Here is a 23,750-nt window from a genome sequence, read left to right as displayed (position 1 = left end):
CATGGGCGAAATAGTTTTACTTTGTGTAATGACCCATCCACTCCCAGTCTCTATTCAAGCCTAAGTTAATGTATTCAGTTTGCAAATTAATTCCAGTTCAGCCGTCTCTCATTGGAGTCTGTTTTTGAAGTTTTTTTGTTGAAGTATTGCCACTTTTAGGTCTGTAATTGAGTGACCAGAGAGATTGAAGTATTCCCCAACTGCTTTTTGAATGTTATAATTCTTGACGTCTGATTTGTGTCCATTTGTTCTTTTACGTAGAGACTGTCCAGTTTGATCAATGTACATGGCAGAGGGGCATCGCTGGCACATGATGGCATATGTCGCATTGATAGATGTGCAGGTGAACAAGCCTCTGATGGTGTGGCTGATGTGATTAGGCCCTATGATGGTGTCCCCTGAATAGATATGTGGACACAGTTGGCAATGTCTGCCAACGTTTTTATGGCTGACTTAGAACAATGCTTCCTCAGCTCTCGTCCCCTAATGCCCCTACTCTACTTGCGCTACATTGGTGACATCTTCATCATCTCTCCCGCTGGTAATAGCTCCCCTTAAGTGATCACTCTGATTACAGTGTGTATGGTAACACCCATTGTTTCATGTTCTCTATGTATATAAATCTCCCCACTGTATTTTCCACTGAATGCATCTGATGAAGTGAGCTGTAGCTCACGAAAGCTTATGCTCAGATAAATTTGTTAGTCTCTAAGGTGCCACAAGTACTCCTTTTCTTCCAGCTATTTCTGTTTCTAATGATTGAATCCCCCATAACTATTGCATGTCTCTTCCTAATAACTGGAGTTCCCTCCCCTGGAGAGGTATCCTCAGTGCGAGAGGATACCATGACATCATCTGGACAGAGGGTCCCAACTATGGGATCATTTCCCTCTGTTCCAGTTGGAAGTTCTCCTTCCCTGAGATTTTCATCCTCCTCAACAACACAGAGGCTGTCAGATGAGGGGTGGGATCATTCTACTGTGTCCCGGAAAGTCTCATCTAGGTACCTTAGCTTCTCCAGTTAAGCCACTCTGGTGTCCAAAGCCTGTACAGTCTCTGAGGCTCAGGAGCTTCTTACACTGAATGCACACATACACTACCTGCCCATAGTGCAGGTAATCATACATGCTGCATTTGGTGCAATAAACTGGTAACCCCCACTCTGTTGCTGGACTTCTGCCTACACTCCTTTTTACTTCTGCAGCTTGTTCCTTTGTTGATGTTTCATTTTTAGCAGGGCGTGTTTTTGGCTTTAAGTTTAAAGAATGTTAAGTGTATCTAGACTCCCCTCACACTCCTGCTCTAAACTCCCTTGAAAAACTCCCCTGTTAGCCATTCCTGTTCACACCCTTTGAGGGGAAAACCCAAAGGATTGTGCTGAACAAATGCTCATCTCCTCGAGAGTTCTTGATGTGATGTCCTACAAGATTCCCCTCTTGTTCAACATGTATGAGAGTCTGCCAGGGGAGATTGAGAGATGTCATGCTTTGTTTCCTTCTACGTGAAAGCAGATTCTGCAGGCTTTTTGCTTTTCAGCTGCCCAGGGGAGGGATGAAAGCTACCTGCCTGATGCTTAGTGAGGGTGAAGTGACTTTCATTTGTGTCAATTGTTGGCAGCCATTCATTTTAATTTTTTAATGTATCCAAATTATAACTATGGACGAAATGTAATTAATTAAAATAAATGCTATAGCTGTTGCAAACAATCCAAACACCAGATAATTAATAACTTGGAATGCAGTAATGCTGAGAGAGGAGTAGGGATGATTCTAGACAGAGGATTAGACATGAGTTTTTAATTTGATATGGCAGGAAAAAATGTCAATCGGATTTTGGATTGCATAAACAAAGGCACAACAGGGAGATAACAGTTACACTCTGCGCAGCCCTGGTGCAACTGTGCCTGTAATATTAGTTCAGTTCTGGGTACCTTGCTATTACCTGGATATTGACAAACTGGAGACAATTCAGAGAACAGAAGCTAAAAAGATTAACATGCTGAAATGATTTATGAAGAAAGATATTTCTAATCTGGCTAAAAGGATAACAGGCTGTGTGTTCTGAAGGGTCTGAAATGGTATTGAATGTAAGTAATTATTTACAGTGATGCAGGCAATTGAACGAAAATAATGAGAAGAAAACTAATAAATAGTCAATCGGAACTTTATATCAGTATAAACTTTCTGACAGTGGAAGCTATCAGGCTGTGGAATAATCTCCCCAGGGAAGTGAAGAAAGCCCATCATGTGATACTTTTAAAATTAGATTGGACAAATCAAAAGAAAATGTATTGTATGGAATAGTCCTGGACCCTGATCCTGTATTGGATGGGCAGCTGCAACCGTGCTAAGATTCCTTGAATTCACTCTGCTTGGGCACCATGCAGGATGAGGGCCCTAAGTTGTAAACTCTTCAGGAGCTGGACTGTGTCTCCATCTGCAAAATAGGGATAATAACACTTCTGCCTTCATAGGGACAGTGTGAGGATACATTAATTCATGTTTGTAAGGTGTTCAGGTTCCACTGTGAGGGGGACCTATGGAATCACCTAGATAAATAGAAAGGATGTTAGCCAGCTAGAAGAGACTGCATTGCACAAGGGGGAAGATGGAAGGAAACCAAGGAAAGGAGAAAAGAGAGATGTAAGCAAATCAAGGCAAAGATTCAAAAGTCATGAGTAAGAACCCCAAAAATCATGAGACTTCCAAAAAGTCATGGTGTGGGTTTTTTTTTTTTGTTTATTTTGTTTTTTAAGATTATATTGTGGTTTTGGGCTGTCTTTTGATTCTTGAATTTCCCCTGCTCTCCAATTCCCTGCCCCTCATATATACTATTACTGTAAAGACCAGGGAGGTCCTTGGCCACTCTTACAATTTTCCCCCATCTCTTTTCATCCACAAAGTGTATTTTTCCTCATTCACATAGTAATTCACATTAAGAGCTTTTAGGTCTTGCTCAACATTATCCGTCCATCTTCTCCTTGGTCAGCCATGAGGTTGGACACCACAAGGCTGACTTTGCAAGAGATGCTTAGCTGCAGTCTCTTCTCTGATCCTAAATGCATGCCTGACCCACTGGAGTCATGGGGATTTCACTACAATTACTATACTTGGTTTACCATAGACCTCCACACGTTCTCCCTTACCTGTCCTATTACTCACAGGACAGGTGGAGGGAGTGGAGTTCACCCTTATGCTGGTCTCTTTCTGCTCATGTGGGAGGAGGGAGTCGGGCACCTTGAGCAGCTGGGCTCTTTCTGCTCCCTGCAGGATCCTGGGAAAGAAACCAGTCTGATTCCTGCAGCAGTCATATTTGGCTGCTCTTCCCCAGGAGCTTGGGGAATCAGCTTGGGTTTTCCCTCAGGCAGGGTTGAATTTTGGGAGCAGGCTGGTGCTTCAGGCCTTATAGTGAGACTTTCTCTGGTCTCAGCCAAACTCGAGTGACTTGTAAAGAAATCACAGAAGCTGGAACACTGTAAAAGTGAAAATGAAACAATAGGCAGGACAGATATATGTTAAAAATGAGAGAGAATTAAAGTAGGAAATGGAAGAAGAGAGATGGCTACAGAAATGGAGAAAAAGAGAAGGCACACAACTCTAATCTGAGGAGCTCTGTGTTCATTCTTGTGTAACAGGGTGTTCCATCCCTTTTAAGGGTGGTGGGGGCCCCAGACGAGCCAACACTGTTCCAAGGCCTGGCCCTTTTAAGAACAGGTAGTTAAGGGAAAAGTCAGGTCTGCTGGGAAGTGGGATGGTGGCAACACTCCACAGCTCCTAGGCCAAAGGCCTGGGAGAGAGAGAGAGACCTGCAAGTAGCTGGAACTGTTGAGGGATATAAGCCTCAGCTGAGGGACTTGCAGGAACAGGAGTCTGTTGGGTGAGAAGCTCATCTATGATGGCTGCAAAGGAATGCGAGCCTGGAGGGAGCTGGCATTGATACCAGAATTAACTGAGTCTGGAGAAGACAGCTGAGTGTTATTTTATGGTAATAAACACACCCAGGAGGGAGCACTATTCTGAAAACACTAGTTGTGTGTTGGTCGTTTGATGCATGACAGAAGGTAAACTGAGGCAGTGGCATGGCCTGAAGCCAGACTGTGTAAGCCCTGTTACACTAGGGTTAATTTGATACATTTCTCTATATAGAAGGATCAGTAAGGAAGGGAAATTTACTTTATATTTTGATGATCATTGGGACAAAAAATCTTCCAGATGATTGAAGTTTAGGAGAAGTGGAGAATTATCTTTGTGCCACCACTTTTATTTTTCAGTGCAAGAACTGCATAAATAAAAGCAGAGTGAAAAATTAGAAAGAAATTTATACAACTAGAAAAGGTGAAATTTGGGACATCTGCTGCGATTAGACAGGCATGTGTTTGTTTTGCTTCCAGATAGCGTTTCGATAAACCGAAAGCAGCAAGTCCCTGAGTTCCCAGGGATCCTGAAGGTGATGGATAGATATCTCTTTATATAACCCCTCTTGTCAAGAGGAAATGTATTATACTATGCTTCTCACTACACAATACCCGGTTCAGATTGTGAACTCATAGATATCCATATTCTACTTTACTTGATGACCCAGGTAATTATAGACCTGTCAGTCTGACATTGATCCTGGGCAAGATAATGGAACAGCTCATACAAGACTTGATTAATAAAGAATTATAGGAAGGTAAATTAATTAATGCAAATCAACATGGGTTTATGGAAAATAAATTATCTCAAACTCATTTGATGTCTTTGTTCTATGAGATTACAAGTTTGTTAGATAAAGGTAATACTGTTGATGTAATATACTTAGATTTCTGTAAGGCATTTGACTTGGTACCACATGACATTTTGATTAAAAACTAGAAAGATTGTAAAACTAACATAGCACACATTTAATGGATTGAAAACTGGCTAACTGATGGGTCTCAAAATGTGATTGTAAATGGGGAATCGTCATCAAGCATGTATGTTTCCAGTCGGGTCCAACAGGGATTGGTTCTTGGCCCTATGCTATTTTACATTTTTATCAATGACCTGGAAGGAAACCTAAAATAATCACTGATAAAGTTTGCAGATGACAAACAATTGGGGAAGTGATAAATAATGAAGAGGACATGTCACTGATTCAGAGCAATCTGGATTACTTGATAAATTGAGCTCAAACACACACTATGCATTTTAATACAGCTAAATGTAAATATATACACCTAGTATCAAAGGCAATACTTACAGAATGGGGGACTCTATCTTGGGAAGCAGTGACTCTGAAAAAGATTTGTGGGGGTCATGGTGGATAATCAGCTGAACATGAGCTCCCACTGTGATGCTGTGGCCAAAAGAGCCAATGCGATCCTGGGATGTATAAACAGGGGAATCTTGAGTAGGAGCAAAGAGGTTATTTTACCTCTGTATTTGGCACTAGGGAATCCACTACTGGAATACCGTGTCCAGTTCTGGTGCCCACAATTCAAGAAGGATGTTGATAAATTGGAGAGGGTTCAGAGAAGAGCCATGAAAATGATTAAAAGATTAGAAAACATGCCTTATAATGACTGAGCGCACTCTATTTAGCTTAACAAAAAGAAGGCTCACGGTGACTGGATTACAATCTACAAGTATCTATATGGGGAACACACATTTAATAATGGACTCTTCAGTCTAGCAGAGAAAGGTATAACATGATCCAATAACTGGAAGTTGAAGATAGATAAATTCAGACTGGAAATAAGATGTACATTTTTAATGGTGAGAGAAAATAACCAGTGGAGCCATTTACTCATATTTGTGGTGAGTTTTCCATCACTGACAATTTTTAAATCAAGGTTGGCTGTTTTTCTGAAAGATATCCTTTAGGAATTATCTTGGGGAAGTTCTATGGCCTGTGTTATACAGAAGTCCAAACTAGATGATCACATTGGTCCCTTCTGGCCTTGAAATTATGTATCTATATAGTGAACAGGTTTAATTCAAACTGGAGTGTACAGATTTCTATTTACTTGACTTTCCCCTCTGGTATTCTTAAAATCACACAGTTACTTGTTACTTGTTAAGTGCTATATCATATATAGAATAAGAGGTGGTCTCTGCCATAAGGGGCCTTGCAATCCAAGAACCTGACAAAGTTCACACTGACTTTATGGGGAGCAGGAGCAGGGCCAAAATTAGACACAGGGAATCAACAGATGTGAGTCCTACTGAAATTGATGGGAATTGCATCTGCTTAACCCAGTTCTGAATTCAGCTCTTATTGTTCTGTCCAAACATTATCTCCAACATACCAGATAAAGTACAGTGGCTGCAGACCATAGTTTCGTTCAATAGGTTTTAATTAAATAGTCTTTAAGAATATGTGAACAAAATCATGCAACCCCTAAAAAGCCTTGCAACGGAGAGGTGTTTGAGGTGGGTTTTAGAGGTGGAGAGGGATTTTGTGGCTGAATAAATAATCAGATATTTTAAGATCTACCAGCTTTCTTGTGTGTTTCCCTGTTCTTCCCCTTCTCATCTGCAGACTTAGCACCAGACCCAGCTCTTTCCTCTAGATTTCTGAAGGTCACAATGTCCTTATAGGCTGCTGCTTGGCTTCCTTTCTGGCTCTGAGTCTTTCCATCGGTTCGTCCCCTTCCCCTGCACTCCTCCACATTAGCCTTTTCCACACCTACAGACACACACAAACCTGGTCAGAACAATACCCAGTGGAACCCTCTACCCACATGGTGTTAGTTTCTGGACAGACTCTATTCAGCCTTGTTTTAGGTGTGGCCCCGTAACTGTCTCTTCCAGGTATCTTAAATAAAGGGCGTCCTCAGACATCAGTTTCAGCGAGGAGGATTTAACGCACTCCATAACAAGGTTTAATGCAGCTCATAACACTACCAGAGTTTCAAAGGGGTTAATGAAAGCAATACTTAGCTCAGACTAGATGACTTTAATGATCCCTTCTGGCCTTAACATCTATTAAAACAAAAAGAAAAGGAGTACTTGTGGCACCTTAGAGACTAACAAATTTATTTGAGCATAAGTTTTCGTGAGCTACAGCTCACTTCATCGGATGCAACTGTATCGTTGCAGTTCACAAAAGTTTATGCTCAAATAAATTTGTTAGTCTCTAAGGTGCCACAAGTACTCCTTTTCTTTTTGCGAATATAGACTATTCAGACTAACACGGCTGCTACTCTAAAACAAAACTGTAATTTCTGGTAATCTGAGATACATAATCCACAGAGGGATTTGCTGTATGGGGTTTGCTCACCTCAAATTGGTAATTTTTAGCTCATTCCCTCGTAAAGGTCAGTCTTCTTCACAAAACCACTACTCATAATTCTGTACAACAAAACATGTAACACTGGCTCTGCTGAGAAAAGACTCGAGAATAAACCTCCCCTGGAGAATAAATTGCATCTCATTCTTGGGCCCCTCCAGGAGATGGCTGAGGTCATTGCAAGAGGCACAACATAGTGCACAGAACTAAGAGATTTTATAAAGAAAACTAAATGGAAATTTTTTTTCTTGTGGACTGGGCACATCCACCAGAGGAGACAGTTGAGCTGACTTGATTATAGATACAGTTGAATCAATAAGACTTATTTATTCTTCTCTAGATGCCTCTCTTCCCATTTCATAAATTCATATTTTTAATGAGAAAGGTAAGCCGATATTACTCAGGACAATGTTTTATGCCATATGGATCTTCTCTGGTACATTACTCTCGTCAATAGGCCAGTTTCAGCACTTTTTTAATATACTGGTTTCTCTCACAGCAGTGTGAATTCATTTGGAAATATATGACAATCAGTTACATAAATGAGAAAATAGAATGCTTGTAAGTGAGATAATCAAGCTATATGAAACCCACCCTGCTTGTACTAATATTCATACATTTTAAGATGTAAATTAATTAAATGCAGTGTAACGGGTACAATTAGATTTAGGCTGCTGTTGTAAAAATAGGAGAAATCTGTGACAGTAAGATGAGATGTTTCTAAAACATGAAATTGTCAGTTGCTTTAAAACAGGTCATTATTCCTTTTAAGGTGCAGATTTTGCTGGGGGCACTTAGAGACGCTTCCAGGGTGCCTGGCAATGCTTTGTCTGAATTCGAGTGTCTAAGGAGAGGTCTCCAGTTGCTGAAACTGATGACACAAGTAGCAATATATTTTTGATTTGTGAAAGCCAGAGTTTCTCCTAGGAGGGGGTGAAAGAATCTCTCCCTTCATTTCTGGGACTAGAAGGAACTTTGGGTTACTGAAGCCAAAGGTTACTGTAGGCCTGAAACCAAAGTTCAATAATCCTGGGACTGTTCTTTGAAGCAAAGGATAACCCAGTTTATTGACTGTTGATTGGTTGGGTCTCCAGGAAGCCTACAGAGGTGTCTTAATATGCCTCTGTCATAGAGGGTCAAATAGTACTCAGTTACACAGGAGACTCCACTTTCCCTCTTTTCCAATACATTCTTTTACAAATTCCTAGCTACTTCAGTATGAGTTAGTTTTCTCCAAGTTCATTGAGACTTATTTGGCTCTGGCATAAAGTGGATCAATTTGTGATTTTTTTAGACTGCAACTGGTTCCTGTACTGGTGTAAAAGGACAATGTCACAAGGAGACACTCTCCCCTCCATCCAGGGGCCAGTGACATTTGTAGTCTTCCTAGCATCTCTGAGGTTCAAGCCACCCATATGATTGTAGGAAGCAGCAGGGCCATGGCCCCTCTCACATCCCTATGGCTAATGTTGGCTAGCACCAAAGAGAGAAGTGCTTTACCATAAAGCTCTTGGAGGAGCTGTGCCTTGCTGTGGCAGCATACCTGGGGCAGTTGGGCTGCACCCTCTCTTCAGCTCAGAACTGCATAGCCTGGCTCCTTAACAACTTAGCTGGGATTGTCAAAGGAGCTGAAATGGAGCTAGGAACCCAATAGTCCCCTCTGAAAAAGCCCAGCCCTTATCAGGTTTTGTTTCAAGATTAACTCTTCAGGGTCAAAAACCACTGAACATTTGAACAATGTGTACATTAGCTTGAGGAAATCTACAGAAATGATGAACAATACAATAATTTCTCCTTTTGTTTATTTTTCCCAATGTTTAAAAAAAATCATCTTTTACAGAACAATGCTCTTTCTCATGGCAGATGTGCCTATACATTAGCATTGTGTTTTCTGATAATAGTTTACATGTTGAGAAAGAGAGAGGTGAAGAAGCAAACTGTACATTGACACTGTCTGTTTTTCATTTGCCTGTTCATTGTTTTTTTTTAAATTTGACATTTATACAAAAAATAGTATCTTGATTAGCAGCTTGACTGGCAATCCCACAAAATCCTAAATAATACTTTGAAAGAATTCACTTTTACAGACACTTACAGTAGGTAAAACAATATATACAATTTTGACAAATAAATACATAAATACAGCCATTCATATATAATGATACACCTAAAGTTCATTTGCTATCAACACGCTTTTCTAATTAATTACTTCCTTCATTTATAAATTGCCCTTGCCTTCTATGTTTTAAAAAAAATCCCCATAAAGAATCAATATCTGCACTGAATCTAAATATTAGGAAAGAAGGAAAATGAATCTTGAGTACTCACTGAAGTATTCCCAAGTCATCTGACAGGAAATCCTACAGTGAAAAATTCCTCCAAAAGAGACATTTTTCCCTCCTGCCCACCCAAGCTTCTTGGTACATGTGCTTTCTTCAGCTACAATTCAATCAAAACCAAATATGACTGTATTCATATTTTGATTAAAGTGATTTAAAATCCAGCACTCTTAAATTGTCATTTGCTCTGTTTTTAACAAAACAAAATGACCTTTAATGCAAATATTTGTTTTGATTGAAGGACGCCCGATGCAAACATTGCTTGTTGCTATTTAACCTTATTCAATCCAACACAAACACTTTTTGATTAGAGGGACAGTTTGTCCGATTTAGGATCATACATATCCCTTTCCAGATGTGGCTTGCATATTCTATTTTTTGAGCAATGAGAAAATACTAAATCCATATCATGGTAGTAAAGAGCTAGTGAAGTACATTATCAGAAAATTAATAAAAATAGAAAATTAGTCCATGTTTTATTTCACCTGACATAAAAAAGTCTCGTATATTCAAAAATTAGGGCACACATGCTTAAGGCTCTTGAAGCACTGAACAAACATAATGCCTAACCCAGCTCCATGCATAACAAAATGTTCCATCGCAAGCAGACTCTACACATATATACAGCTGAATACAGAAGAAAATGCCTTCAAAACATATGTACGAGTTCCAGGATGAATATTTACATTTCTGTCAAAAAACTATTTATAAACACCAGGAAATAGTATTTTCAAGATGTACTTGCTAATCGTTAATACAATTTTTAGGCTGTCTGAGGCAGTTTGCTCATAAAGGAGGAAATTCAAGGCCCTCCAAGATCAAGCCCTCATGTGACCCTCATGGGCTACAGAGGGATGGTCTCTCTGCTGAGTGTGAATGGCTGCAGCGTGTGAATGGCTGGAGGTAAGGTCACAGGATTTATAAGTTTTTGGATCCAGGGCCCAATATCCCCGCACAGTGTGCGGAGATACAGCAAAGGCTATTCCAGCTTATTGGTTGGAACAGTTACAGTAAGTGTCCATGGAGAGACTGCATTGCAGTCTGTGGTTTACCCATGAGCTTGGGGTGAATTCCATCTTTCACCCTCCATCTAGTTACCTGCACATAGTTGGGCTTGTGTGTGAAAAGATGAAATTCACTCTGTGTGCGTGTATAAAATGTATATATGCAAACAGTTGAATTTTTTTTTCTTAGAGTTCTGAGTTTGGCAGGAAGCAAGAACAGCTTTATCAAGGACTAGGTCAGCTGAGAAAGATATATCTTGATTTTTTTTGTAGAAAATTCAATATTCATAGCCAACATTTCTGGATTTTTTTCTAAGGATACGCATGCTACTGTAGTTATAAATTAGTAGCAACTATTGGGATAACTACTGTATAGCTTCACTTCTAACTCTGAAATAAAGCTCCATACCTATTGTTTTCACTCACTGCACTATACAGTGTGGTTTAAAGGCCAAATCCTCCTCACCTGATTTATACAAGTAGTTCCATTGAAATTAATAATACTGCTATGTGAATACGGTTAGCAGGATTTGTCACTAGAACGTGAGCTCCTTGTTGGAGGAGCATTCGTATACTTCTTTATAAAGTGCTATGTACGCCTATGGCATGATATTAACAACAGATAATATTAAAGGCAAAATTATTTCAGAGATTTCACTTAAACAATGAATCAATTATTTCATACTGCTTCCCCATGGATATCCTGAATGATATATAGACTTACTATCCTTCTGTTTACACAACACTGGACATGAGTGTTGGCTGAATAATCCATAGCTATAACTTTTATGATGAATTTTGCCTCTTTCAGTTTGGAAACTGTGAACATGCAGCAATATTCTTGAATTCTTTTTGCTGAAATTATTTTCTGATTTGCTGAAATAATTCTTGGATTGGATTGTGAATACATTTGGCTGAAATTTTTCAGAAAAAACTCTTCATGCAATGATGGCCTTTTTCAAAAATGGTTTTCTTTTGTGAAAAAATGTCAGTTGTCAAATTTGTTTTTATGAAACATGCTGTGCCGCTTTAATTTTTTAAGAAAATATGTCAAATGTGTTGTCAAAAGGGTTCTAGAAATGTTCACTTTCTTAAAATAACTTTTCAGAACATGAAAATTTTAGATAACCATTTTGAAAAATGATAAATATTTTACAAAAAATGAGTAATAGTTTCATTTTGAGCACGTCAAAACAAAAACAAGATCAATATTTTGAATTTTTTTACAAAATTATTTTTGGATTTTTTTGACCATCTCCAATTGTAAATATTTAATATTTGAAATTTTAGTTGTTTTGATTGGACATTTAGGTCACCTGGATGAATGAGGATATCTGTTACTATCAGATTTAGAGTGAGAATAGTCATGTTTACCAGGTGAAAATTCAATTTCCATGAATACTCTATAATATTTATTTAGATCTGTTTGTTCCACTGAACATCCTGCAAGAATATTATCAGAAAGCACACTTGTGTGAAGGCAGTGAAAGCACATTTATTTAATGATTCAAACAGAAAATATTTTTCAGTAATCTCCCTCCACTAGTATACATAAAGGTAGGAGAGATGTGCTTCTGACATCTATTGTCCACTCATTATATGCACAGGCCTGAGACAAAAGTAGAGAAGAGCAAGCATGAGGAAGCAGGTTATACTGTAGAAAGAGGCCACAGAAGGAAAGGGAATCCTAAAGGGGAATGGCATTTGTACCTAGAGGGGGAAATTTAAATTAAGTAGATGTTATGTAGTCTGAAGACCAAATTCTGCCCTGGGATCTGTGTGCCCAGCTCCCAGGCCCTGATTCAGGAAAGCACTTAAGAATGTATTTAACATTTAAGAATGTTCTTGAGTCCCATTGACTTCAATCCCATACTTAAAGTTAAGCATGTGCTTAAGGGCTGTCCTGAGTTGAGATGCTTTCCTGAATTGGGCCTCAGTGACTTCTTGGTTTAATAATGACTTCACTGGGAGCTCCACATGTGAAACAAAGACTAGAATTTGGCTTATGTACATGTTGGTTCTAAATATTCTTGATTTTGCTGTGAGATCTATTCTCCCCTTGAGAGATCCACATAACTGCTATTATACTTTTCTTCTGTTGCCCAAGAATATTTTTGTGTGGTTCAAATTCTCCTCTGCTACACTGGTATAAATCTTGAGTAATTACATTTTCTGCAATGGGTGCACTGTGGTAAAAAGCAGAATTTAGCTCTAAGAAAGCAAAATGCTTTAAATATGTTGTGTTTAATTTTAATGATATACTGAGTGATGTGGAGACTGTAAACTTGCTTCTAATGAGTAAGTCAGTAGGAAAGGATTATTTTATTGATATTTTTCATTATTCAATAAAATTACATATTTGCTCTGGCGGACACTATAATTTATGAAAATTCTATTGGTGATAATACTGTCTATTCCAATAATACTGTACCACAATAGTATTGCTGTGAGTGCATATATATCTCTACATGTCCTAAGGAGATATGCTGCACTTGCTTTAAAAAGAAAATGTGGAAGTATATTAAGTACCTTTATCCCAAACACACATTTTATTTTATTTTTATTTTTTGTTGCACATATTTTCTGTGTCTTGTATTTCACACACAAATTATATTTCATTGTAAGATTATATTAGGTAGGGCTCTTTTAGTTAGGGGGAGTTATGTGGTTTTATTAAATAAATAACTTTCAGGCAGGTAGTGTTGTTTCTAAGACCTACACTATTTTCATTTTCAATGTTGTATTCACACTTGTTTAAATTCTGCCTTTCTGCCAGCAATAAACTGCTTTTTAAACTGCACATACTGTATAGTAAAATGTACATGCCAATATAGGTGTATAAAATCAGTGCGAAGATAGCACTCAAGCTGTAAATGCACACACTGAGTATATTTTTTATATTTGTGTGTATATTTATGAATAGAACCCTAAAAAGAGACACTTATAGCTTGTGAGAATGAGATAAAGATGTTAACATGATTTTCATTTTTTAGGGCCAGACTCTCATCTCAGATGCATGGGCATGAATTGTTATGCAGCTCTGGTTAGTTACTACTGTTCTAATACATACAGGTGCAAGACCTGATTTTTTTAAATGTTGCGATAGGGAGCAATGATTCTGAGATTTGACTCTGGCCCCTTTAAGTTTTGTAATGTCTTTATGAATAGAGTCTGAAGGGTGCAAACCAGGAATCAAGACAAGAATGCAAAAGCAGTTATTAAAACCCTCCTGAAAGTTAATTTGCCTATAAATTATCCGATTCCTTTCTGCCCAAATTAAAAAAAAAAGTATTTACATCTGTAAAAATCTTAACATCTGAGATGCTTCTTGCTTGACATGTCATTCCAAATTCTGTGCATTTCTTCTGGAGTTATCTGATGCACTGTGATCACTCTGCGATATCTACACAAGCTGTAGGCCATCTTCCAGTGATTGAAGCCACTGTTTTGGAAAGGGTGAATGCCAAGCTTCCGAAGACAGAGTCCCACATACACATCTTCAAGATGAAGAAGTCTGGTATGGAGGGAGGTTTTGTAAATCAGTTCTGCTACATCAGCTGAAAAAATGTAGCCAGTGCCTGAACAGAATGGTGGATAATTGCTGTCAGGGTACAAATCTCTGGGCATGTACCATTTACTGCGGACATCCCTTATTGGTCCTCCATTGATGACATAACCAGTAAAGTACCTTCTCCTTGGCTTGGTGTTGGGTTTGAGCAGTTTATAAATAAGGTTATCCATATTTACAAAAATATCACTGTCTGTCTTCATAACATACTTTGCTTTTGAACAAAATGTGGCCACCCACCTCATACCCATTAACGTTTTAAGAGTAAGGTTATGATAAGAGTCAATGAAATCCTCCACAATAATGTCGTGAAAAATTTGACTTTCTTGCTCTACCATTTGATTTAATACAGGATCTGCATTCTTCCCAAGAAGGAAGAGAGTAGCTATTTTAATGCCTTTAAAGTTGTTTTCGTCTCCCCACGTCTCTCGAATTGCTTGTCTTGCATCAAATTCTTTGTGGGTCGTGCTGATCAGAATGACTAAGAAAGGGATGCTCTTCTCACATTTATTAGGCTCATTTATAAGGAAATCAAATGAATGTGGATTTATAGGTCGAGTTCTTATATTACCAAAGGAGACATTTTTCCTGGCTATCGATATAGTATTGAAGTGTCTGTGGCCAGTGTAGGAAGAAGTAGGACGAGTTATACTTAAATACCAAAGAGCACTTGCCCAACAAACTACTGTCAGAACATATAAACATGAGACCTTCGAAGCCATTGTTTCTGTAGCTCCTCTATTCAGTATAGTGAATAAATAGCCTTCTTACCATTAGCATCTCTGTGTCCCGCAAAGGCAGCATATTATTAACAAACCTTAAAGTTCGATATAGAAAAATAACTGTGTAATTGTTCATGGATCTCAGATGGAGGACATTAACCCTGAAGATACTTTGTTTTTTCTTTCTTTGTATAACAGCAGCTTCTATTTCTTGGAATTTTCATTTCTTTCTGAAAAATATGAGAAAAAGATTTCCATGGCTGTGTCAATATTCTTGAGGACAATTATTATGATACAAGATTTATCATTCTCCTGAATTTTATTTCATGAAGTCCTTTGATACAACACACTGTACTGGAATATATCCCTACTGGAAGAACATGTTTATTATATATACAGGCTAATAATTCATCTTATATTACATCCAATTGAAAAGGCTGTTACTGTATTTTAGGTCATCAGTAACATTTAAAAGGGATGTCGCTGGGAATTCATCTCCTTCTTTTGGACTTCCACAATCTAGCATCATATTTTAAGATAAATTATAAAGCATTTTACATTAAAATATAAGATAAAATATAAATTAAGTAAATGAAATATTAAAATAATAAATTAATATTTGCTTAGTCTTCTTTAATAGGCACACAAGTCTTGTGGAACAGAGTTAGTGGAGTATGAGTATGGATATGGATATCTACAAACCCAGTTTTAATACAAATTGTACTAATATGTGCCCTGGCAACAATTAAATTAAATTAAGCAGGTTTGGACTAGAATCCTGTTCCTAAGCACAATAACCATAATAGGGAAGAATATGCTGTCATAAAATAACCCATAATAAATTCACGTAAAGATCTGAATACAACTATAGTAGAGACAATTGTAGAAAGATGTGATTATAGCACTTTTCTAAACAAATAGTACAGTAGCTTTCTGCAGCATAGCTCTAGCTAACACTGTCTCATCTACAGTAAATATTGCCCCAGTGTATGCTTATGGTGATTGTATTTTCAAAATAATAAACTGAGACACTATTGTGGTAAAATATTTTTGAAAGATTGCAAAATACTCATTCAAAAGTACACTCTTTTTTTTAAAAAAAGTGCTGGTTTTGCTACTGTTTTGTTACTGACTCAACAGACACGTGCATATTTATTGGAGGGGAGAATTTTTCCTGCAACATGGGCTATTCTACAATTGCAGGTGCATGTAGACTACAGACACTACACACGTAGCTACATGCCACAGGGATGCAGGCTGTGTCCATGCTTGACACTGCGATGTGTAGCTACATGCCACAGGGAAGACTCCGGCAGTGGAGATCTGCAGAAGCCTTTCCGTGCTGCTGCAGCCTTTCTTTGCCCTGTGTAGCTACACATAAGGGTAAACGGAGCCTGCCTGCCTGTGGCGTGTAGCTACTTGTGAACTGACAGGTTTCAGAGTAGCAGCCATGTTAGTCTGTATTCACAAAAAGAAAAGGAGTACTGGTGGCACCTTAGAGACTAACAAATTTATTTGAGCATAAGCTTTCGTGAGCTACAGCTCACTTCATTGGATGCATTCAGTGGAAAATACATCTTCATCATCTGGACCCATGGCAAATTCCAGGGGTGGCAAATTTTTTGCTTGGGGCAGCAAAAAACCTAGAGCTCATAGTGTCTGTGCTCATTTTGGGTGCCCAGAAAGAAGGTTCCAGTAAAACTGGGCTCATGTACTACTGAATTCAAAATTTTGCCCTCTGATGCACAGGTGCAGTTGTGTTTGAAGTAAACTGAGGCTGTGTGCATATTAGTTGTGAGGCAAATCCCCCCTCTCCCCCTGCTGGACTTTCCTAAAGGAAGCCGATTGATACAGCAAAAATAAAAGGGTTAGAGTGACATTTTTCCTCATCTCCAGATTACCAGTAAATTTCTTTTAACCAGGAAGTGGAAACAAAGGCTGTATTGCCATGCCCTACAGCATTATTACCACAGGCTAAACATGGGTAAGTGAAAGGTTAACAGAAGCCTGAGAGAACAATTAGCCCACCTGCTTACACCTGGAAGCTGTGTGAGACTCAATTTCTTATCAAACCCAGCTGGGGAGGAGGTAAAGGAAGGAGCTCGGAGTAGGAGGAGACACCCTGGAGAGGAGGGGCCTAGAAATAGGGACAAGGCCCCTGGGAGGTAGCCCTTTGGGTTGTGGTCTGGAAAAGGAACAAGGAGCTGGGGAGAACTTGGGAGACTGAAAGCACAAGCCCAGGGGGGTGGAGGCATGGAAAGTAGTGGCCTATGTTGTTTGTTTTATTTGGGGGGTTGAGTTCTGCTGAGAGATTCTGAGTAGAATCCCAGAAATCCCTGACTCTGAGAAGAGTGGGATTGAAGAGGAGTCCAGGAGGGCTGGAAGATTTCAAATTGATAACTAGTACTGTGAAGGACACAGTTTATTTGGGATACTGATACAGTAGAAGGGGTGAGGCTGTACATAACTTGGCTCTAGGGCTGAGTCACTAAAGAACCAGACCACCACAGGACCCCAATCGTCATTGGAAGAAGGGGACTGAAGGGAAGGTCCTGTAATACTGCATCCAGCTGTGAACGGGTATGCTGATTGGTGAGTTCTCTCTTCTACACAGATACAAAAACATCCACATTAGAAGATGTTTTTTATAATCCAAGATCATTTATTTGCTCAAGTTATGGAGTTAAGGAAGGAGTGGCAGGCTCAAATTGGAATTTACTTTGTTTAAGCCCAACTTCTAGTATTTTAGTATTAGGCTTTGCCTTTTCCATTACTAATATTTTGTTTTTCATACTAAAACATTTGTACTGTGCAAGGTAAATAAAAATGGTAACATATTGAGAAAACATTAACAGTGTTATTGTACTGGCTAGAGTATAAATGTATCACTGGAGATGCCATCCCTCTTCGCAAGTGGTCAACCTGTATGTTCGAGCCTGTTCCAAAGCCCGTTGATTTTAATGGGCTTTAGAGCACAAGGGCGAACGTTCTGAGTAGTCACATTCTGCAGCATAGCAGCAATCCTGACTCCAGGAGGAGCGATGGATTTGTCACAGTATTCAGGATCTTCCCTTTGTAATCAATAAGCTAAGTATACAGGAGCAATCTTTTAAAATATGGCCTCTGTGCATATGAAGCTATGCACCACAGTCATTTGGATATGCAATTTTTTTGAGCACCACCACTGGTGAATGCAGTTAGAATTTACATGCATGAATCCCACAATGGCATTAGTGAGAATTAGCCCCTCCACTCTCATTAGTTTGTTAAATTCAGTAGAATTGTGGGAGCCTAAACAAAACTGAAAAAATAAATCCCTAATCCAGCAAGATTTCTCAGAACTTTTAACCAGATCTGGCTGAATTAGGATCAATAGACCAACATACAATTCAAATTAGGATACATGATTCTGTGTTGTGATATGAAGATTTTATAAGTATGAGTATGGGATGCCATGAATGAGCTATATAGTTCAGTGTAGCTCAGTTGTGCAATCATGATATATAAAATATTTATATTGCACCATACCAGCCGGTATTCTGCATATGCTACAGAAAGTGGTTTAGGAAATTTTATAGTAGACTGGGTTATGGCTTTCCTTACCCTTCTCTAATAAAGACAGGCACATTAGTTACCACAAGTAGCTGTACAGATTTTTGAGGAGAAGAAAATTAACTAATACATTTTAGAAACTGTAAAATTGCAAGAAATCTATTTTTCAAACAATTATATTGTGATTTTTTTTAAGGTCTCATATATCTTGTGATCTAGCAGGGCTAGAAACAAGAAATGTCTCGTACCACTAGGAAGAGAGGTAAAATCAACTAGCTTTCTAGTTGAGGTAAAATTTTCATTCATATTGATCTTAAAGCCATCACTCATCCAAGAATGATTATTTTCCATCCTGGCCCTTGGGCTCATGCAACTCAAAATGAAACTCCACAGTTTTCTGGTACGCAATATTTTTAAATAAAAATTGTTGTGACCCAAGGACCTCTGAGGCAAATGGGCAGAGGGCACAGGGAATGCATCGGCTTTCATAGGGATCCCTGGGGTCAGATATTTGCAAAATAGTTCACCAATGGGTGAGGTCTCCACCGAAAGCCAGAAGCCCTCTGGTTGTCATAATCATTGCCAAATGTATGTGCAATAATATGTAAGGAGTTATGTATCTATACTGAAAATTATGTTCTTAAGATCTGGGAGTAAGGCAGGTCACCAGGAGGTGACGCTGCTGGGAGATGTTCCTTTCAGGCCAGAGGTAGCAGATGCCTATCTTCCCAGTCTGGTCATTTGTGTAGTGTGTGCCTATTTGCATAATGAGTAAGGGTGGAACGAAGGACTGTAAAATCTACAAGAGAGGAAATTTACAGGATGAAATAAACAGCAAGGAGATATGGTGTTTAGAAATAAAGACCGAGTATTTTTCTGGTGTATCTTGGGGTGCAGGTGAATGCACACAGTCCTTCACCTAGGAGATAAGCTGATGGTGTGCTTATCTCATAAAGAGTCTGGCTGTAAAGCACTGCAAGGATTTTGGGTGAGCAATATTCTACAAGACAGGAGAGTATCTTGTTATTTAAATTGAGGTTTTAGAAAGCATGTTGTTGTTTTATATATAACCATTTGTTTCCAATACTTGCTACTATTTAAATCTTTGGGCTTTGTTAAATAAATTTAGATATGTTTATAGTGAAAACAAGTTTAAGTGCTATGGGTGGAGCAGAGTAGTGATCTGAGGTGGAAGCAGTAAGCTGGGGTGTATTATTTCTGTGGAAGTAGCAGATCTGTGAATACTGAAGTGTCCAGTGGAACAGGAGCTGGACACACCAATAGCAGAGTCCTCAGAGCATCCTCCTGGAGTGTGCCTATCGCTAATGTGTATAGTGACATCAGGGCCTGCAAGGCCTAGAGGGGAAAACTTGTACTGCCTATGGCCAGTGGAGATGGAGAGCTGACCCTAAACAGGCACAGACAAAGCTTCCGATGCCAAGAGCAGGTGATAATGAGGTGCCTCCCAACACTGGGTACCCCAAAGGAGTGTCACAATGACTGTTTGAAAGCTGTTCCTAGGTTTGGAATATTAAACATAGCCCTGGTAGTGAGCTTTATATGCAGAACGAAGGTGAGGTGTTAAATTGTATTTATCATGTACCTTTGGTCACATGGTTCGATGGGTTGACCTGATTTAGAAATATCTCCTAGAGATGACCATCCCTATCTTGGGAGTGTGTATGTAGCACGTATAGTGTGTGCATGTACTTTAAAAGCTTCATTGGTTTCCTTTGCAAACATAGATGTTCTTAGTTTTATGATGACAATAGTAAAAACAAAACCCCAAAACATACAGCAATGACTTATTTAGTCACCCAGTAATTTCAGAAGCTCCTTGGGTGTTCCTAGTCTGTTAGAAACAAAAATAGGACGATTGTTGAGAACTGAGAGAGTGAACGATTGAAATGACATCCCACAAATTGCAACAGGGTGTGGAAGAGTATTTAAGATTTAATATCTGATTACAAACAGGAATTTTAATATTATTTTTAAAGGATATGTGTTAATATGGCATTTTTATTAATAACAGGGTATCTAATATCTAAATGGGATGTAGAATATAGCATTGGAAGCAAGTAATGAATTGGCTATCAAAATCAAGAGTATGGCAGGTCATTTCATATCAAGAATATTAGTACTGCATGCACAGCAAATATTAAAGCTTTGTTCAGAATACTAGCTCTTGAATTTTTTTTCTTACAGAAAGTTTTTTTAAAATGCCACTTTACATATTAGCTTTAAGTTACCAGAATCTCATTATTAAAGATCTCTATTATCCATTCAGGATCTGATGGCATTTTAAGCTAATAAGTGTTTTAGATAACCTTTCTGATTTGAGGGTAAACCCACAGAGTCCTGCATATAACAGATAATTGGTAAAAGGTAGCTATATTCATAGTACAGTAGGCTTGGGCAAATATAGTTCTTTTATTGTAGTACCACAACCAAACACGCAGTGTATCAGGCTTTCTGTTTACCTTTTTTTGTATTGAGCATTTGACAAGATAGGTCAATATGCTCTACTTAGCACTTTCAGAGTGATTGCAATGATGGAGTCTTAAAAATACTGGTGCCTCAGTATACACACATACTTCAGGCTCTTTGCAAGCTTTTAGAAGCAGTACATATGCTTTCTCTTGACAAGACAGAACGTAAGTTTTGTAGCATAGTGTCCCATGAAACAGTTAATCACATGTAGCGTTGTCAGTTCAGATGCTTATAGTAGTATTTTATTAACTTTTTAGTTTTGTATCTTGAATATGTAGTCTTAAATACAGTATGAAATCTTCTTAAAAATATATTTCTAAAATGGCTAATTGTACCAAGCTATTCATCAGTCATGTGCTGTCAATATTGTCACAAGGAGCTCACATACACAAACTGCTTCCTTTGTCCTGTCCTCACAGAGAGGAGGGATGAGGGACTGAGAAATCTATTCAACTGTGTTCCAGTTTAAATGTTTCTCCTCTTCCAAGGAGGGAAGGCAACACCCCTAGGCAAACAAGTTTATATTGAGGGCATCTGCTGTAAAAGTTCATATTTTGTACTTTAAAAAAGTGTGGAGTATATACTTAGTACCGAAGTGCATTCAAGCTTTTGTATTTTTAAATGGTGGGATGTGTATGAGTTAGGGGATGGGGAGACAGAGAAAAGGGATAGACCCCCATGTAGGGAGAGTCTTAATAAAACAAAACAAAATATGCTTTCCAAAGGTAAACAATTTAAGTATTTTTCTGTGCCAGAGGGATTATCACCTTTTTGCAGGATAATTTTAGCACTATTCAGAGCAGGGGAGAACATCCTGAGTGGTGGAATTCTAGGGCCTCCTTTAACACATCAATTGAAGGGTTACGTAAGGATCTGTCACTTTTTTTTGTTGGCTAATGGACAAAAGATCATGTCACTTACTTCCAGTAATGCTCTCCTTGAACTGTAATTCCATTGCACAGTGGAATGAAGTTGGTGTCACAATAATATATGGATTTATTGGGCAGGGGAACACTGTTCCATCAGAGAAAACAAGCCAATAATTGAGAATGTCAAAGGTTGCCAAGTACTTACATTAAATATGGCCCTGATTGAGCAAGGTACGTAGCTTTGGCATTAGTAGGTCTAATTGTGTGCTTAATATTAGGCATGTGATTAAGTTGCTTGCATGATCATTGACGGTAGCCAAAGTCCTTCATAATGTGCTGCAGACTGGACCTAGATTCAGCAGCAATGACACCCCCCTCTGGAGCACCCTTGCATTTTTGAGGCATTTATGACTGCCTCAAAATATGAAAATGAGTGAGCAATCATCACAGTATTCTTTGGTTATGATGTTGATATTGAATTCAACCAACTAAAGAGCGAGATAATGTTGTATGACTTCTTTGACCGATTTAAGACAAACTGAGGTTCATTGAGAATATTTTCATGAGCTGTCTGCACAACTTAATGAATTTGATAAATAATTAATACATTTTGAGAATTTTGCCAACTGTTCCTAGACAATTCTCAAGCAGATAGAAAAAGTGAAATTCTGCAGATGTTGTTCATTTGTTGTAATATCTGTCAATTTTTCAGAGTGCTTCTCTTCTTTTATCAAGATCATCTCAATCTTCTCTGGATTAAGCCTAAATCCAATGTTTCCCTCAATTCTAGATGGATTCTTGCAATGGGATAACTGGAAACAGCAGTGTGTGCACAGGGTATGATAGGCACCCCCAATTCTGTAAGCCTGGCGTAAGCCTGTAAACTTCTCATCTCACACTCTCCCCTCAGGGCTTTACACAGAGGTTGAATAGGAGTGGTGACAGCACTGAGTCCTGTGAAACACCCCAGATCAGAGCCTTAGGGGAGGTGCAGCTGCTCATCATGATAACTCCATGCTCTGTTAGAGAGCAGCAGGCCCAGCTGAGTGAAGACAGCCCCATGCAAATCTGCCAAGACTGTACACTTGAAGGAGAAGGGAATAATGCTACTAATGATTATAATAAATATAAAAAGATCCTAATCAGCTTTTCCTAAAGAGAAGTTTTTTAAGAGACTTCTCTGATCATAACTTTCACTTCTATACAGACAAGACACGAAGTTTCTCTACCATTTACGAAGAACTGAAGTTTCTCAAGTAAAAGTTTGTCATCTTGTTAAGAAGATAATTATTCAGCACATTAAGAATTCAGCTACAAAGAATTCCAGGGAAACTATTATGTTTCTGGCACTGTACTTGTATAGTAATTTCCAGAAGAAATTCTGGACAGATGGTATAGGTGATTTTACAGGAGATTGCAAGCTATTCTCCTACAGCTTTATTTGAAGGTTATTAAACATTCCAAACATTTTGTAGTCCGAGTGAAATAGATGTTGGAGTACAACTGAAACAGTCAGTTCTACATCAGGTTTTCTTTTTCTAGACCATATATGGAACTGAATTATTAAATTGTAGAAAAGCGAAAGTCTGGGGTGGGGGAAGTACATGTCTGTTCAATTTCGGACCAGAGTTTCAAAACATTTAGTGATTATTTTTTTTAGATGCCTCCAATTTTTGGTTGATTAATCTGAGACACTTTGCTGTTTCTCCCCACCTGAAAGATTTTATAACTGCAACTGAACATAAAATATTTCTTTCTGCTGTCATTTTTTTTAAGTGTAATGTTTTTGGATAAAAAAAATCTGCTTATGTATATTTTTCCTTTATTTTCTACTTTAGTATAAATTTGTGCAGCCTTCAGCTCTGCTTTGCATAGTCCGTCAATGGCCCCAAGCAGGTCTAGAGATGCTCTGGCCGAGCTTCCTTCCCCATGCCATGCTCCTGGAGAAGAGAGGC

The 23,750-nt window shown here is 38.5% G+C and overlaps 1 protein-coding gene across 3 annotated transcripts in view; it reads right to left on the bottom strand.

Annotated features, from left to right (window-relative positions):
* B3GALT1 (beta-1,3-galactosyltransferase 1) overlaps positions 1 to 23,750 on the bottom strand; it is a 400,481-nt gene that overhangs the window by 10,301 nt on the left and 366,430 nt on the right. For 2 of the 3 annotated variants that reach the window (XM_038422791.2, XM_043505236.1), the window contains one exon: positions 9,044 to 15,114. The exons of the other annotated variant lie outside the window; for it this stretch is intronic. In XM_038422791.2, the coding sequence (XP_038278719.1) occupies positions 13,904 to 14,884 (981 nt within the window). In that variant the 5' untranslated portion in view covers positions 14,885 to 15,114 and the 3' untranslated portion in view covers positions 9,044 to 13,903. Of the gene's footprint in view, positions 1 to 9,043; positions 15,115 to 23,750 lie in introns of those variants that run through there. 3 annotated transcript variants of the gene reach the window in all.

Source organism: Dermochelys coriacea, chromosome 11, assembly GCF_009764565.3.
Source record: "Dermochelys coriacea isolate rDerCor1 chromosome 11, rDerCor1.pri.v4, whole genome shotgun sequence".
Taxonomy (NCBI): Eukaryota; Metazoa; Chordata; order Testudines; family Dermochelyidae; genus Dermochelys; species Dermochelys coriacea.
This window is presented reverse-complemented; position numbering and strand designations above follow the sequence as displayed.